Consider the following 15,471-nt stretch of genomic DNA (forward strand, 5'->3'; position numbering starts at 1 on the left):
AGCTAGAGCTAATGGGTCAATCAGTGATTTAATATAGTTTCTGTGTGGTTATTTCGGGAGCCTGGACGGCCGAGAAACGAACAAATGACCCCCTACAACACATCCATAATTATTCTTACAAGCAGTTTGCTAACAATTCTTTCTGTTTTACTTTTAAAGTTATTGTTACTAACGAGTAATAGAACTGCTTGTAGGCTTTCCCTGAAAAGCTGAATTGAACAAATGAGTAGTCAGTAAGATGATTCTTAGTAAGCAGTCTGTCATATAAGGTACTGTAACAAAATTTCTACTCTGCATCTTGAATGATTTTTTATATTTGAATTTCCATTACTCAATAACTCTACAAACATTTGTCTTTGTACAAAGATAAATGTTTTAAATACAGGACAAACTGAACATGCTTTATGCCATTCTATGTATCATTAAGGGCTAATCTGGTGTCTGCAACTGTCTTATTAGGTAAGTGATTTAAAGACATAAAGAGCCATAGAATAAACTCCCTATATCAAAGCATTAGCTATACAGATTCAACACAATGCCTATCAAAATCCCAGCAAAATTCTTCACAGACCTCAAAAGAATGGTACTCAACTTCATATGGAAAAGCAAAAAACCCAAGATAACCAAAACAATCCTGTACAATAAAAGAACTTCTGGAGCCATCACAATCGCTGACTTCAAACTCTACTACAGAGCTACAGTACTAAAAATAGCCTCGTATTGACATAAAAACAGACAGGAAGACCAATGGAACCGAATAGAAGACTCAGATATCAATCCACACATCTTCAAACACCTGATTTTTGATAAAGAAGCAAAAAAAAAATATCAAATGGAAAAAAGAAAGCATATTTAACAAGTGATGCTGGCATAACTGGATATAAACATGGAGAAAATTAAAAATACACCCATATCTATTACCATGCACAAAACTCAAGTCCAAATGGATCAAAGACCTCAACATAAAGCCAGCTACACTGAACCTTATATAAGAGAAAGTGAGAAGCACACTTGAACGCATTGGCACAGGGAATCACTTCCTAAATATCACCCCAAGCTGCACAGACACTGAGAGAAACAATTAATAAATGGGACCTCCTAAAACTGAAAAGCTTCTGTAAAGCAAAGGACACAGTGAACAAGACAAAACCACAGCCTACAGAATGGGAAAAGATCTTCACTAAACCCACAACAGACAGAGGTCTGGTCTCCAAAATATACAAAGAACTCAAGAAATTGGACACCAAAAGATCACATAATCTAATAAAAAAAAATGGAGTGTACAGACCTAAACAGAGAACTCTCAACAGGGGAATCTAAAATGGCTGAAAGACACTTAAGGAAATGTTCAACATCCTTAGTCATCAGAGAAATGCAAATCAAAACAACTCTGAGATTCCATCTTACACCTGTAAGAATGGCCAAGATCAAAAACCCTGATGACAACTTATGCTGGAGAGGATGTGGGGTAAAAGAAACACTCTTGCATTGCTGGTGGGAGTGCAAGTTGGTACAGCCCCTTTGGATATCAGTATGGTGAATTCTCAGAAAATTAGGAAACAACCTTCCTCAAGACCCAGCAATACCACTTTTTGGTATATATCCAAAGGATGCTCAATCGTGCCACAAGGACATGTGATCAACTATGTTCATAGCTTGTCATAGACAGAACCTGGAAACAACCTAAATGCCTCTCAACCAAAGAATGGATAAGGAAAATGTGGTACATTTACACAATGGAGTACTACATAGCAGAAAAAAATAACGACAGCTTGAATTTTGCAGGAAAATGGATGGAGCTAGAAAACATTATTTTGAGTGAAGTAACCCAGAAACCCAGACACAGAAAGACAATTATCACATGTACTCACTCACAGGTGGTTTTTAAACATAAAGCAAAGAAAGCCAGACTACAAACCACAATCCCAGAGAACTTAGACAACAATGCAGACACTAATGGAGACTTACATAGATCTAATCTACTTGGGAAGTAGACAATACAAAAAGATAAGATCTCCTGAGTAAATTGGGAGCAAGGGGACCCTGGGGGAGGACTGAAGAGGGAAGGAGAGACGTAGGGAGGGGAGCAGAGAAAAATGTAGAGCTATATAAATATATGGACATTAGCTATATTTTCAAATAATAGGTGTTTCCTTAGCCTCCCTTTCAGGTGACATAATCTTAGATTTAAAGATGTCCAATTGTAAATCTAAAGAAAATATAGCAAATAAATTAATTCCCTTGTGGTTCTAGACATTTTTGGACACATACTAGAATGCAACTAGGTTTTTAGATAAATAAAACTCATACCCACATTAAGAACTTTCTGTAAAAGAAAAAAGTAATGTGAGAGACAAAAAACAACAATACTAAGTCTATTATTTATAAATGTAATGTTGTTTTCTTTTCCACTAATGGTGACTGAACTCAGAGATTCACAAGTAAGTTTATGCCATCACCCCTTTCAAAACACCTTGTATAACAAAAGATGCTATGCTTCATTACCTAATTCATTTTTCACTAAAGTAAAAGCTATGGAATACTTAAGGCATATGCATGCCTTCCAGGTACTCACTCAATGGGTTGGTACTCAATCTGCCTCACATATGTTTACGTAGTAAGATTGAGCATACTTTCACAAATGAGCTGTGTTAATTTTTTTCTTCAGGTCGGCTATACTCTTTAAATGCTTATTTCTTGTTTTTATAATTGGTGTTTAATGTACAAAGCCTGCAATGTATTATTCTCTTAACCTTAAGTCCAAATTTTCTGCATGAAATATCACTGAAAATTTACCTTTTTCAGGGCATACTTTGGATCTTCGGGAAGAACCATTATTATCCTACCATCAGGATATTCAGCCAGAATTCTTTCTTTTTTCCAGCCCTAGATATAAAAGAATATATTTTATGTATTATACTTTATTCATTCATGTACAAGACAAAAAGGACCCCTACTTGTCTAAAAATTGCAAAACTGAAAAATACATGTCCATTAATTGATTAACTAATAAGGCGTGATCAGTCATCTGCTTTGCTAAGTTTACAACATATTGAATACAAGCTAATTTCTAATGCTTGTTCAGAGAGATGTCATACCACAAAATTTCTAATTTATCATTTCCCATCATAACAAATTCTGAAAATCACATACCAAAAAACAATCAAACCCCTTAAAGTCAGTGGATCCCCAGACCAGAAAGGGTAACTCTCCCAGACTCTGGACAAAAGAACTCAACTCTTAGATTTATTTGGAACATGGTTACCTCCACAAATTAACACTCATATTTATGAATGGCATGCCAAAGACCTCCAGGAGGTTCCAGGTGAACTGATTAGCATGCAGTAGCCCAGAATGAAAGAATAGCTTTTACTCTTATTGTTCACAACTATCAAAACCACAAGAAGGAGACTATAAAAAAATATAACTACCTTCTAAGAATCTAATAGGGAAGGAGAGGCTACGTTGTGTGTATCTGAAGTTAAACATACTCAAAAAAAGAGGTAATAAACTCTTCTTCAGATCCACACTCGTGGTGATTAATGAGCAGAACCTGCATGAAAAAACAAAACAAAACAAAACAAAAGCCACTTAAATCTAGTAAGATGGGACTGAACCAGGTTAAAACTAGGAACTCTGAAGTTCAAAATAATTACAGAAAGAATGAGCTTTAACTAGTTGTTCCATTTGTCTTACCCAACCAATTTTACTTTTAAAAGCCTTTTTAAAAGCAATTTGCAATTATGCTTAGGGAAAAGTTCTTTTCTAAGATCGCTTCTAAAAATATAAAAGCTCAATAAAGAAAAAGGCTATTTTTTGATATACCATGGTAAGTCTGAAAAGATGGAAACTGATTTTCTAAGTTATCTTTTTGTTTTGTTTTTGTTTTTTTATGAAATGGGAGCAGGATCTTAGTTAGAAACAAAATTTCTACTAATAAAGATCAGAATACCTAAGATCACGGAACAAAACATTTAAAATTCACCATCTGCTTAACTTCAAGGACAAGTAAAATTCAAGGATTGATATGAACTAGGGATGGAACAATTATTTCGAGATTAAGATTCAGGCTGGAGAAACGGCTCAGCAGATAAGAGCACCTGTTGTTCTTGCAGAGGACACAGGTTCGATTCCCAGCAACCATAATGGCTCACAACTACCTGTAACTTCAAATCTAAGAGAACTAACAGGCAGGCACATGGTTGCACACATACATACATACAAGCAAAACACTCATACACAAAGTAAAATAAATAAATTTGACTTTTTAAAGATTAATGTATCAGAATAATAAAAAGATCAATCAGAATCATACATATTTGAACATAAGGTTAACCATTTTTAAAGGCATAAAAGATAACACCTATAAAAATAAAAAACTTAGGGGGCTAGAGAGAAGGCTCAGAGGTTAAGAACCCTGACTGCTCTTCCATAGGTCCTGAGTTCAATTCCCAGCAACCACATGGTGGCTCATAACAATATATAATGAGATCTGGATGTTCTGGAACTCACTCCATAGATCAGGTTGGCCTCAAACTCATAGAAATCCACCTGCCTCTACCTTCTGAGTTCTGGGATTAAAGTATGCACAACCACAGCCCAGCCATATTTTACATTTGATTTGCATTTCTCATGAAATCCCTTGTCTGTCTGTGATGAGAAATGAAACTAGAACTGATAGCATGCTAAGTAAATGTTTCCTTATGAAACTTCACCCCTAGCACAGTTTGAATAATTTTTTTCCAAGATAGGGTTTCTCTGTAGCCCTGGTCATCCTGGAATTCAAACACAGAGATTTGCCAGCCTTGGCCTCCAAAACAGGTGTGGGGGAGGGGGAGATTAAAGGTGTTTGCCACCACCACCCGTTTAATTTGGATTTCTAAACACTCAGTGATAGACACACCAACAACAACTACAACAGTTCACTGACGCCAGGCATGGAGGGGCATGCTTTATTCCCAGATCTCATGAGGACCAGGCAGGCAGATCTCTGAGTTTGGGGTCAGCCTAGTCTACAGAATGAGTTCCAGGACAGAGAAGATTGTTATACTGTTGGGGGTGGGGAGTACACACAACCATTTATGCCATGGAGAATGAATGGGCCATAGAAAAACAAAACAGGACAAATAAAAAATGGAAGTACTGGCATGGTTAGAAGAAAACTGCATAATCAGTTCTGTCCAGACAATGAAGAAGGAAGATGTGACCTACCCCGCTGAAAAAGGTACCAAGCCATGTGGCTAACGTAGATAAGAATAATGGGTTAATATATGTTATAAGAACTAATACAAAGCCTGAGCTAATGGGCCAAAATCAGCTTATAACTTATGGAGACCTCTGTGTGATTTTCCTTAGGGCTAAACGGCTGCAGGAACCGGGCAGGAAAAAAACCCAACAAGCAGGCACTCATGTTAACAGAATGGTGCCCACGTGGACAACTGCATCCACATAAAACCTGAGAGAGCTTTGGAAATAATTCTAGACAGAAAAGAATAGAGTAGAGCATCGCTTCTTGGTAGCAGCAATTTCTTTGGTCTGCTCTGCTTGCTAGAGGCAAGCAAGCGCTCTCATTTAAGAGAGGCTTCCTGATTTAGCAGGGACCTTGAAATGAAATAGAGTTGTGGCAATAAACATGGCTTCAGCCAATACCTCCAGATGAGGCTGGAATTGCAGAAAGCTAAGGAATGGGCTGGATCCAGACATCAAAGCCACGGCTTTAATCCTACCCATATTGCTTGGTAAATTAAAGACTCGTGTAGTCAGAAAGAGATATACAGTAAAGAGAGATTCAAAAAAAAATTTCTAAATGGTTTACTGTGTGTTAAAAATATATGCTGGCTTGAAAAAGAAAAAGGTTAAAGTCCTTAAAATAAAAAAAAGAGAGAGTAGTTCAGTGTGGTAGTACACACCTTTAATCCCAGCACTTGGGAGGCAGAAGCAGGTGGATCTCTGTGAGTTCAAAGACAGCCTGGTCTACAGAGGGAGTTCCAGGACAGCCAAAGATATACAGAGAACCTGCCTCAAAAAGTAAAAGTAAAAATAAAATAGAGGTTAATATAAAGCCACATAACAATGAAAAATACACAGAGAATCTGAATACTGTATGTTAATATGATCTCTTTGAATTGTTTGAATGCTGAGAAAGGAACAACAGCTGCAAAAAGATATTTGTTTATAAATGCTGCTAAATTAATCCAAAATAGGTATTTTGAAAATACCTTGGCTTCAAAATTCAAGTCAAAAGGTATGTTATTTTGGAGAAGAGATTTTGCTTTTGTTTCCACAGGAAATAAGAGGCTATGGATTCATTCTGAGTTAAGAATAATCACCTGAGAAATCTCTGGTAGGAACAGATGGCCCAGATGTCAGAGTTCTACATCCAGAACAGATTCAAGAGTGCTGCATGAGATGACCAAGACTCACAGGATACTTAAGTCAGGACTTGATCATAATTCAAAATTTTCTTTAGGTCCCCATAAGATTATCAGCGTCCCCAACCAACAGCAAGTAGCCTGGAATACTACGCCCACATTCCCCAAAACTGGACTATGGATATTTTCCTTTGTTTAAAAACGGAGGAAGTGGTATGGGACAATTCTGCATTCTGTCAATTATGTTTTAAATAAACTCTGATTGGCCAGTAGCCAGGCAGAAAGTATAGGCAGGACAACCAGACAGAAAGTAGAGGCAGGGCAATGAGAACAGGAGTATTCCGGGAAGAAGGAAGTTCTTCCCCCAGTCCTGTCCGGACACTGAAGAAGGAAGATGTGACCTGCCCCGCTGAAAAAGGTACCGAGTCATGTGGCTAACATAGTTAAGAATAATGGGCTAATATATGTTCTAAGAGCTAACACAAAGCCTGAGCTAATGGGCCAAAATCAGTTTATAACTTAAAAAAAAAAAGCTGCATGAAAAAAATTGTGACAGCCTGCTGTGGAATGGGAGAATTGGCATTAACACAAATGGAAGCTCTTGGGGTCTGTTTGGAAGGTGAGATTTCCTAAAAGATGACCTTTGGGGGCTGGAGAGATTAAGAGCACTGGCTGCTCTTCCAGAGGTCCTGAATTCAACTTCCAGCAACCACATGGTGGCTCACAACCATCTGTAATGAGATCTGGTGCCCTCTGCTGGTGTGTGGGCATATATGGAGGCACAATGTTGTATACACAATAAATAAATGTTTTAAAAAAGAGATAACCTAAAGGAATGCAATAAAAAATAAAATTTAAATGGGGATAGAGAGAGAACTCAGCAGTTAAGAGCACTTGTTCTTACAGAGGCCCTGGATTTGTTTCCCAGCACCTACATGGTAGCTCACAACCATCTGTAACTCCAGTACCAGGGGAGCCAATGCCTTCTTCTGGGTACCCATGGACATCAGGCATAGATCTGATTCACTGACATTCATACAGGCAAACACTCATTCATCCAAAATATATCTTAAAAGTTAAAACAATAGAAAACTTAAAATATTTATTACAAAATAAACCTTAAAGATTACTATGATGTTTTTAACTTGGGAAGATAAACAGAGTGGTACTACTTCTAGTATAGAGGAAACACAACAAGAACACGTGTGAGTTTTATTTTGAGACTAGATAAGCTACAACTTGCTACCATTCCACCAACTCAAAGGTTCGTGAATTATAGCAGCATAAAATTTGTCAGGCATAACAGTTCATACCTGTAATAAAAACCTGAGTGACAAGAACATGGCTGAAAGTCCAAGGACAGACTTACAATATATAGACATATAATATATAAATTTAACACAGACTGAATCTAGATATTTTTAGAGACAACTTTGAAAGTGACTATGGAAAGCTGTGAAATTTAAGTTTGTAAAATGTTTTGTATTGTGATATCTTTTTAATGTGTACTCTTGGGATGACAAGAAGAAGTTGTGGCTTAACAGTGGGGTCCTTGCATGTCAAGTTGACAAGGGGTCAATTATGTCGGGTAGTTTTATGTCAATTCAACACAAGCTAGAGCTACCTAAAGGAAAGGAACCTAGATTGAGAAAATGCTTCCATACAATCCACTGAAGGGCATTATCTTACAATGATTTCTATATTACATAAATTATATATTTAATTAATTAATTAAAATGACCATATTTATACATTATATAAATCATTATTAAATAGTTTTAATGATGTATTATTAAATAAATTAAACACAATATTAGACATTATTAAATACAAGATATTAAAATATTTATAAATCCAAATAAATAAAGTGATTGATGAGGGAGGGTCTAATCCATTGTGGGTGCTGTCATCCTTGGCTGGTGGTTCTGGGTTATAGGAAAACAAGCTGAGCAAGCCACGATGAGTAAGCTCCCCTTCATGTCTCTAGGTTCCTGTGCTGCTTGAGTTCCTGTCCTCACTGTTTTTGATGATGAGCTGTTACACGGAACTGTGAGTGAAATAAACCCTGTCTTCCCTGAGTTGCTTTGATCATGGTGTTTCATCATAACAACAATAACCCTAACCATTGCTTTGAGCATGATTCCTTTCCCATTCCCAAACGCTTGAGATCTCTACTCTGCTGGGCTGAATGTGGATGGCTTGCTGAGTATGACCAATCTTTGCTATTGCGGAGGCCCAGAATTCAGTTCCAATTAGTCAAAACTGGCTGGTTCACAACCACCTGCAACTCCAGTTCCGGGAGATCCAATGCCTCTGGTCTGAGAGGGCACATTAACACACCTAATTAAAAATAATAAACATAAAACTGGAAAAAAACCCTTGACTTCTGCTCTATTCAATTTTCCTTCACCTAACATTACTCTCTACTTCCTAGTCATCTTTCAAAAGAGTGAGCAGCTCTGCATCCCCCTCCAACCATATCCTGCATCAGAAACCATAGGAGTCACACACCCCACCTACACACAATCGGAAAAGCTCCCAATTGGACAGCCCTGCTCTCTAGGCCGTAACCCCCAAAGGCACATCCTGTGCTCCACCCTCATCTATGGCAACCCTAGTGACCATGCATCCTCTCTAATCTAACATCAGTGATCACTGAAGTTACAGGCACCATCTGCACCTGGAGAAAAAATGACCACCAGAACCACAGACCCCACCTGCACATGGAGGAAGAGAGGCCTTAGAAGCACAGGCTCCATCTACACCGACAGGAGGAAGAGATGGGTAGACAACAATGTAATAACACATTCAACAACATAAAGTGTAGTTTGGAGGCAATAGAAACTAGTGATTCTGCAGGGCGGTGGTGCTGCATGCCTTTAATCCCAGCAGAGGCAGGCGGATCTCTGTGAGTTCAAGGCCAGCCTGGTATACAAGATCTAGTTCCAGGACAGGAACCAAAAAGCTATGGAGAAACCCTGTCTCGAAAAATCCAAAAAAAAAAAAAAAAAAAAAAAAAAAAAAAAAAAAAAAAAAAAAAAAAAGAAACTAGTGATTCTAAAACAGCAAGACCTGAACATCCCAAGGCAAATGAAACAGAAGAAAATGACCTATATGCCCCTCTGCGGAAGAATGGATAAAGAAAATGTCATACAATGGAGTACTCCTCAGCAGTAAAAATCAATGGCATCTTGAAATTTGCAGGGAAATGGATAGAACTAGAAAAAAAAACATCCTGCGTGAGGTAACCCAAACCTAGAAAGACAAACATGGCATGTACTCACTCATAAGTGGATATTAGACACAAAGCAAAGGATAAACAGGCTACAATCAACAACCCCAAAGAAGCTAGGTAACAAGAAGTACCCTAAGAGAAACAGACATAGAAAACCCCAGGAAGAAAAAATAGTTAAGATCTCCTGGGTAAACTGGTAGGGAATTAGAAGGAAGGGGATGGAGGATGGGAACATGAGGGACTGAAAAGAATGAGTTGGGGAGGAACAGAGGGGAAGAGCAATAAAAGAGGCATTTTGATAGAGAGAGCCATGATGGGGTTAGGGAGAAACCTGGTGTTAGAGAAATTGCCAGGAACCCACAGAATGACCCCAGTTAAGACTCCTAGCAATAGTGGAGAGGGTGTCTGAAAGGGCCTTCCCCTGTAATCAGATCAGTGACTGCCCAAATTGTCATCATAAAACCTACATCCAGTAACTGATGGAAGCAGATTCAGACACCCACAGCGCAGTTCCTGGAGTTCAGTTGAAGAGAGGAAGAAAGAATCATGATCTTTTGAGCAAGGGGGTGGTCAAGACCATGATGGGGAAAACTACAGAAAAAACAGCTGATCTGAGCTGTGGGAGCTCACAGACTCTGGGCAGACACCTGGGTAACCTGCATGAGACTGAACCAGGTCCTCTGAATGTGGGTGACAATTATGTGCTTGGATCTCTTGATGGGAAGCCCCCTAGCAGTGGGACCAGTATCTAACCTGGGAGCATGAACTGGCTTTTAAGAGTGCATTTGCTATGGTAGGATACCTTGCTCAGCCTTGATACAGGGGGTAGGGACTTGGTCCCACCTCAACTTTATATGCCTGACTCTGTTCTCTCCCTAAGGGAAGCCTTACCCCTCTGAGAAAAGGATGGGAGGATGTTAAGGAGGGCAGTGGGTGGTCGGAGAAATGAAGGGAGGAGGAAATGGGGTTGGTATGTAAAATAATTTTTTTAAAAATAAAAACAAAGAATAAACACAAAATACACCGATCATAGGCATTCAACTTTCAAGTTAAAATTATAGTCTCACTAGATTATGATTTCCCTGCAATATGTATTTGGTCAACTATCAGTGGCACTAGGAGAATTTTTGTGATGATAAAAACATTCTGTATCTACAGTGTCCAACATAGTAACTTCTAGCAATGTGTGGTAACTAAGTGTTGGGGAACTCCTTCAGCCAATATGCTTTAAGATACCAGCCCACTTTGGGTATGGTCTCATGTACTATAAATGCAGACAAAAGCGTGCATGGGCCTCTTGGCTGCTAGATTCAGTTCCAGTTCCCAGCACACACAGAAGACTGTGGATTGCTACCCTTTTTTTGAGTTTATCCCCCAAATAAATATACTACATCTAGGCTATTATGGAACTCTTTTGTACACCAACAACTAAGTACTGACAACTGTGACTAAGGTACAGTATTTTTAATTTCGTGTGGCTTACTGGTTACCATGCTGGACAGCATAGTTCTGCAGTCGTTTGGAAATCTGTCAGTCTTTACTCCAAGTTCCTCTTGTGATCAGTCCCACAATTCCTGTATCCATCAATGCTATATTAATTCAACACAACGCACACCTTAAGCCTATTTATTTATGGCCCTCACCCCACAATGAAATCACTTTCCCTATATCTCACCAAAATAAGATGACTTAAAAATAACATTTATGGTGGTAAGATGGTAGGGCACACCTTTAATTCCAGTACTTGGGAGGCAAAAGTAGGATCTCTGAGTTCAAGGCAAGCCTGGCCTATAAAGTGAGTTCCAGGACAGCCAGGACTGTTACATAGAAACCCCATCTCAAAAAACAAGGGCTGGGAAGCAGGCTTTTTTTTTTAATTCCAGCACTCAGGAGGCAGAGAAAGGTGATCAGTGAGTTCAAGGCCAGCCTGGTTCACAGACAGTTTTCAAAGCTACAGAGAAACCCAGTCTTGAAAACCTTTAAAAAAAAAAATTGGGTTAATTAGCATTTTAAAGTCTAGTTTCTTGAGTTCTCTATATATTTTGGAGATCAGACCTTTGTCTGTTGCGGGGTTGGTGAAGATCTTCTCCCAGTCAGTAGGTTGCCTTTTTCGTCTTAGTGACAGTGTCCTTTGCTTTACAGAAGCTTCTCAGCTTTAGTAGGTCCCATTTATTCAATGTTGCCCTTAGTGTCTGTGCTTCTGGGGTTATACATAGGAAGCGATCTCCTGTGCCCATCTGTTGTAGGGTACTTCCCACTTTCTCTTCTATCAGGTTCATTGTGTTCGGACTAATATTGAGGTCTTTGATCCATTTGGACTTGAGTTTTGTGCAAGGTGATAGATATGGGTCTAATTTCATTCTTCTACAGGTTCAAGGATGTCAGGACCATGAGGGGTGCACCCACCCACTGAGACAATTGGGAGCTCACCAAGGCCAGCTGGACTGTGACTGAAAAAGCATGGGATAAAACCGGACTCTCTGATCATGGCGAACAATGAGGGCTGATGAGAAGCCAAGGGCAATGGCATGGGGTTTTGATCCTACTTCATGTTCCGGCTTGGTGGGAGCCTAGCCAGTTTGGATTTCACCTTCCTAGACATGGACAGAGGGGGGAGGACCTTGGACTTTCCACAGGGCAGGGAACCCTGACTGCTCTTTGGATTGGAGAGGGAGGGGGAGAGGAGTGGGGGGAGGGGGAATGGAGTGGAAGAAGGGAGAGAAGGGTGGGAGGAGGGGGAGGGAAATGGGAGGCTGGGAGGAGGCGGAAACTTTTTTTTCTTTTCCTTTTCTCAATAAAAAAAAATGTTGACAAAAAAAAAAACACTCATGGAACTAAAAATTCTTCAGCCTCTGAAAGGATGAAAAGAATTCCAAATATCACCATCTCACATATTTTTCTTATCTCATCACCTACAAACACCCTTTGCTTCTGTCACAAAGATATGGCCGTGACCCCACAAGATTGACATATGGTAACAGCCACAGTTGGCCCTCCTACGTTTGTTCTGAAAACTCTTCTCTACCAATGACAACAAGTCTCTCTTCTGAGGAGCTCTTTTAACCAGTGCTTTCTGGTCACGTCTATACCCTAAAGAGACTTGACTACTCTTTAAAAATAGATATATACTTACAGAATGTTGACTTATCACTTAATAATTACTTAAATCTGTAACTGCTAGTTTTTCATTTTTTTTTCAAGCTTGGATCCCAAGCATACAGGGTGTATTACACAGTCCAAAGAGTGGTTTCATCTTCTGAGAGTGCCTGATGAATGAAACTGAGTTTCTGGTAGTGTCTGATGGCTGCCTGGCTATTACTGCTCACTCCCCACACTTTAAAGAACTATTATACCTCAGTCCACCAAGAAAACAGTAGTTTCTAGGTCCAAGTCAGAGTTTCTCCCGGAAACACTAAATGCTCTGTCCTCATAATTCCCAATATGTCAGAGAAAACCCATTTATTAAGATGGTATCAATGAGGCAAATAAGAAAATAAACAAGCCGTTTCTCATTGTATTTGATTATTATAGGTATTTACTTATTTGGTTAGTTATTTGATTTCTCAAGACAGGGCTTCTCTCTATACCTTTGGAGCCTGTTCTGGAACTAGCTCTTGTAGACCAGGCTGGCCTTAAACTCACAAAGATCAGCCAGCCTCTGCCTCCTAAGTGCTGGGATTAAAGTCTAGCTAATGTATTTATTTTTTAAACAATGTTTTTGAGATCCAGGCTAGCCTGGTCCCACACAGTAAGACCCTATCTCAGACAGATAGATAGTGATAAATACATAGATAAGTGAGCAGGCCGTTCCTTGTTGCTCGTTGCATCTGATAGGTGTTTAATTTTTAAACAATGTTTCTAATTGAGCAGTCAGAAGGCAGAGGCAGGTAGATAGATCTCTGTGAGTTTGTGACCTTCTTGGTCTGCAACGTAAGTTCCAGGACAACCAGGTAACTCAAAACAAGAAAAAAAGTTTGTAATTAACTGATTCAAAAAATTATCTATTTGTATTTTTTATTTTGGTGTTTTCCAGGCAAGGTTTCAGTTCACATCCATGGATATCCTAGAACTCACAGTCACACTAGCCTGGCCTTAGACACTCAGTGATTGTCCTATCTTCTGCATAGTTAGAGCTGGCATCAAAACATGTCACCAAACTCAACCACTATTTCACTTTTAATAGTTTTAACTAGCGAAAAATTTTACTTCCACTTCTTAAATACTGTAAATTTAGCATGAATTAAACCAAACACCAAATGACTTCTCTTTCTTTACATAAAACATAAAATTTACGCTAAATAAAATTAGGTGATTAACAAGTATTCTATAATGCACAATACAGGTAGCTAACACTTTAATATCACAACTCCAAATACAGAAAAGTAGAAAGTAAAGGCCTTTTTATTTTTTTCAAGATTTATTTATTTATTAAGTATATAGTGTTCTGCCTACATGTGCACCTGCAGGCCAGAAGATGGAATAAAGTCTCATTATAAATGGTTGTGAGCCACCATGTGGCTGATGGAAATTGAACTCAGGTCTTCTCAAAGATTAGTCAGTGCTCTTAACCTCTGAGCCATCTCTCCAGCCCATGCTTTCTTTTTTCTGGGGGGTAGGAGGATTTGGTTTTTTTGAGACAGGGTTTCTCTGTAGCTTTGAAACCTGTCCTGGAACTAGCTCTTGTAGACAAGACTGGCCTCAAACTCACAGAGATCTGTTGCGGGAGATCCTTCCGCCCCTCCAACAAATAGCTGCTGTGATAACAGCCCATTGGAGCGTGGTCTCTCTCCCTTTAAAAAAGCGGCTACTTCCTCTGCTCTCTCTCTTCACTTCCTGCTCCGCTGGAGACTACACTCCCTTCCTGGTTGTGCAGATGGCTGTTGTGTGGGACGTGATCTGTAAGTTTTTTCCCATTTAAATAAATAACACCCTATTAATCATAACTCCAAACTGGTGTGGCATTATTCGTGACATACGCCTTCATCTGGCGCCCAAATGGTTGGCTTTTAGGACCTCTCCTTCCCCCCGCTCAGCTGCCGGCCGCAAGTTCGGCTTGGCGCTAGCCCTCCCTTCATTAGCCGCTGTGCCTTGTGGCGGCCTTGTGGCCTGTGCCTTGTGGCGGCCTTGTAGCCTGTGCCTTGTGCGTGGAGCCAGCAGTTTAATATAAATTATCACGCACTGGCTTTTCTTGCTGCCGTTCTTTATATTTTTTTAGACACTTCAGATTGACTTCAAGTCCCCATGCACCCTATCATCTGCCTCCCCACGTGGATTTAAACTCCACAGGCCCGCGTAGTCTCTGCCTGCGTGGTTTACTCTTTTCTGAATCGTTTTTAAATCTCCCTTGCAAGTACAGCTCTTAAGTGGTGCGAACCAGAGCACGCGGTTGCCGGTTGCAGAAGCTGCAACCCCTCAGGGTGACTCTGTCACATGGAGGCATACACGGCTTGCTGGTTACTCTTCTCTACCCCTGGATTCTGGGTTTATGGTTCCCTGTACGCCGTTTTTTGTTTAGTTCGTGACTTAGGCCCCAGTGTCGAGTCCCAGATACACTCGGCCTTCAGGCCCATAATATCCAGAGAGGCAGGACAATCTCTGAGGCCAGCCGGGCAGTGGTGGCATACGCCTTTAATCCCAGCACTCAGGAGGCAGAGGCAGACAGATCTCTGTGAGTTCGAGGCGCCAAGCGATGGTGGTGCACGCCTTTAATCCCAGCACTAGGAAGCAGAGACAGGCGGATTTCGGCAGACCCTCAAACAGGAACCCGTTTTCATAGCGACTTGGCAACAGCGCCACCTGCTGGATAATAGGTAATATGGCAGTTTTCGTTTCCAACATGAATTTAACTGTTTGGGCTACCAATAC

General features: G+C 39.9%; 1 protein-coding gene across 7 annotated transcripts in view; it reads right to left on the reverse strand.

Moving 5' to 3' along the window:
- The window catches only part of Esco1 (establishment of sister chromatid cohesion N-acetyltransferase 1), a 90,384-nt gene that overhangs the window by 21,093 nt on the left and 53,820 nt on the right, over window positions 1-15,471 (reverse strand). For 6 of the 7 annotated variants that reach the window (XM_050148830.1, XM_050148826.1, XM_050148827.1 and 3 more), the window contains one exon: window positions 2,797-2,886. In XM_050148830.1, the coding sequence (XP_050004787.1) occupies window positions 2,797-2,886 (90 nt within the window). Of the gene's footprint in view, window positions 1-2,796; window positions 2,887-3,431; window positions 3,554-15,471 lie in introns of all 7 variants that reach the window. The other variant, XR_007592951.1, reaches the window with a different exon arrangement.

Source organism: Alexandromys fortis, unplaced genomic scaffold (genome assembly GCF_014885135.2).
Source record: "Alexandromys fortis isolate MF-2015 unplaced genomic scaffold, M_Fortis_MF-2015_v1.1 scaffold_4, whole genome shotgun sequence".
Taxonomy (NCBI): domain Eukaryota; kingdom Metazoa; phylum Chordata; class Mammalia; order Rodentia; family Cricetidae; genus Alexandromys; species Alexandromys fortis.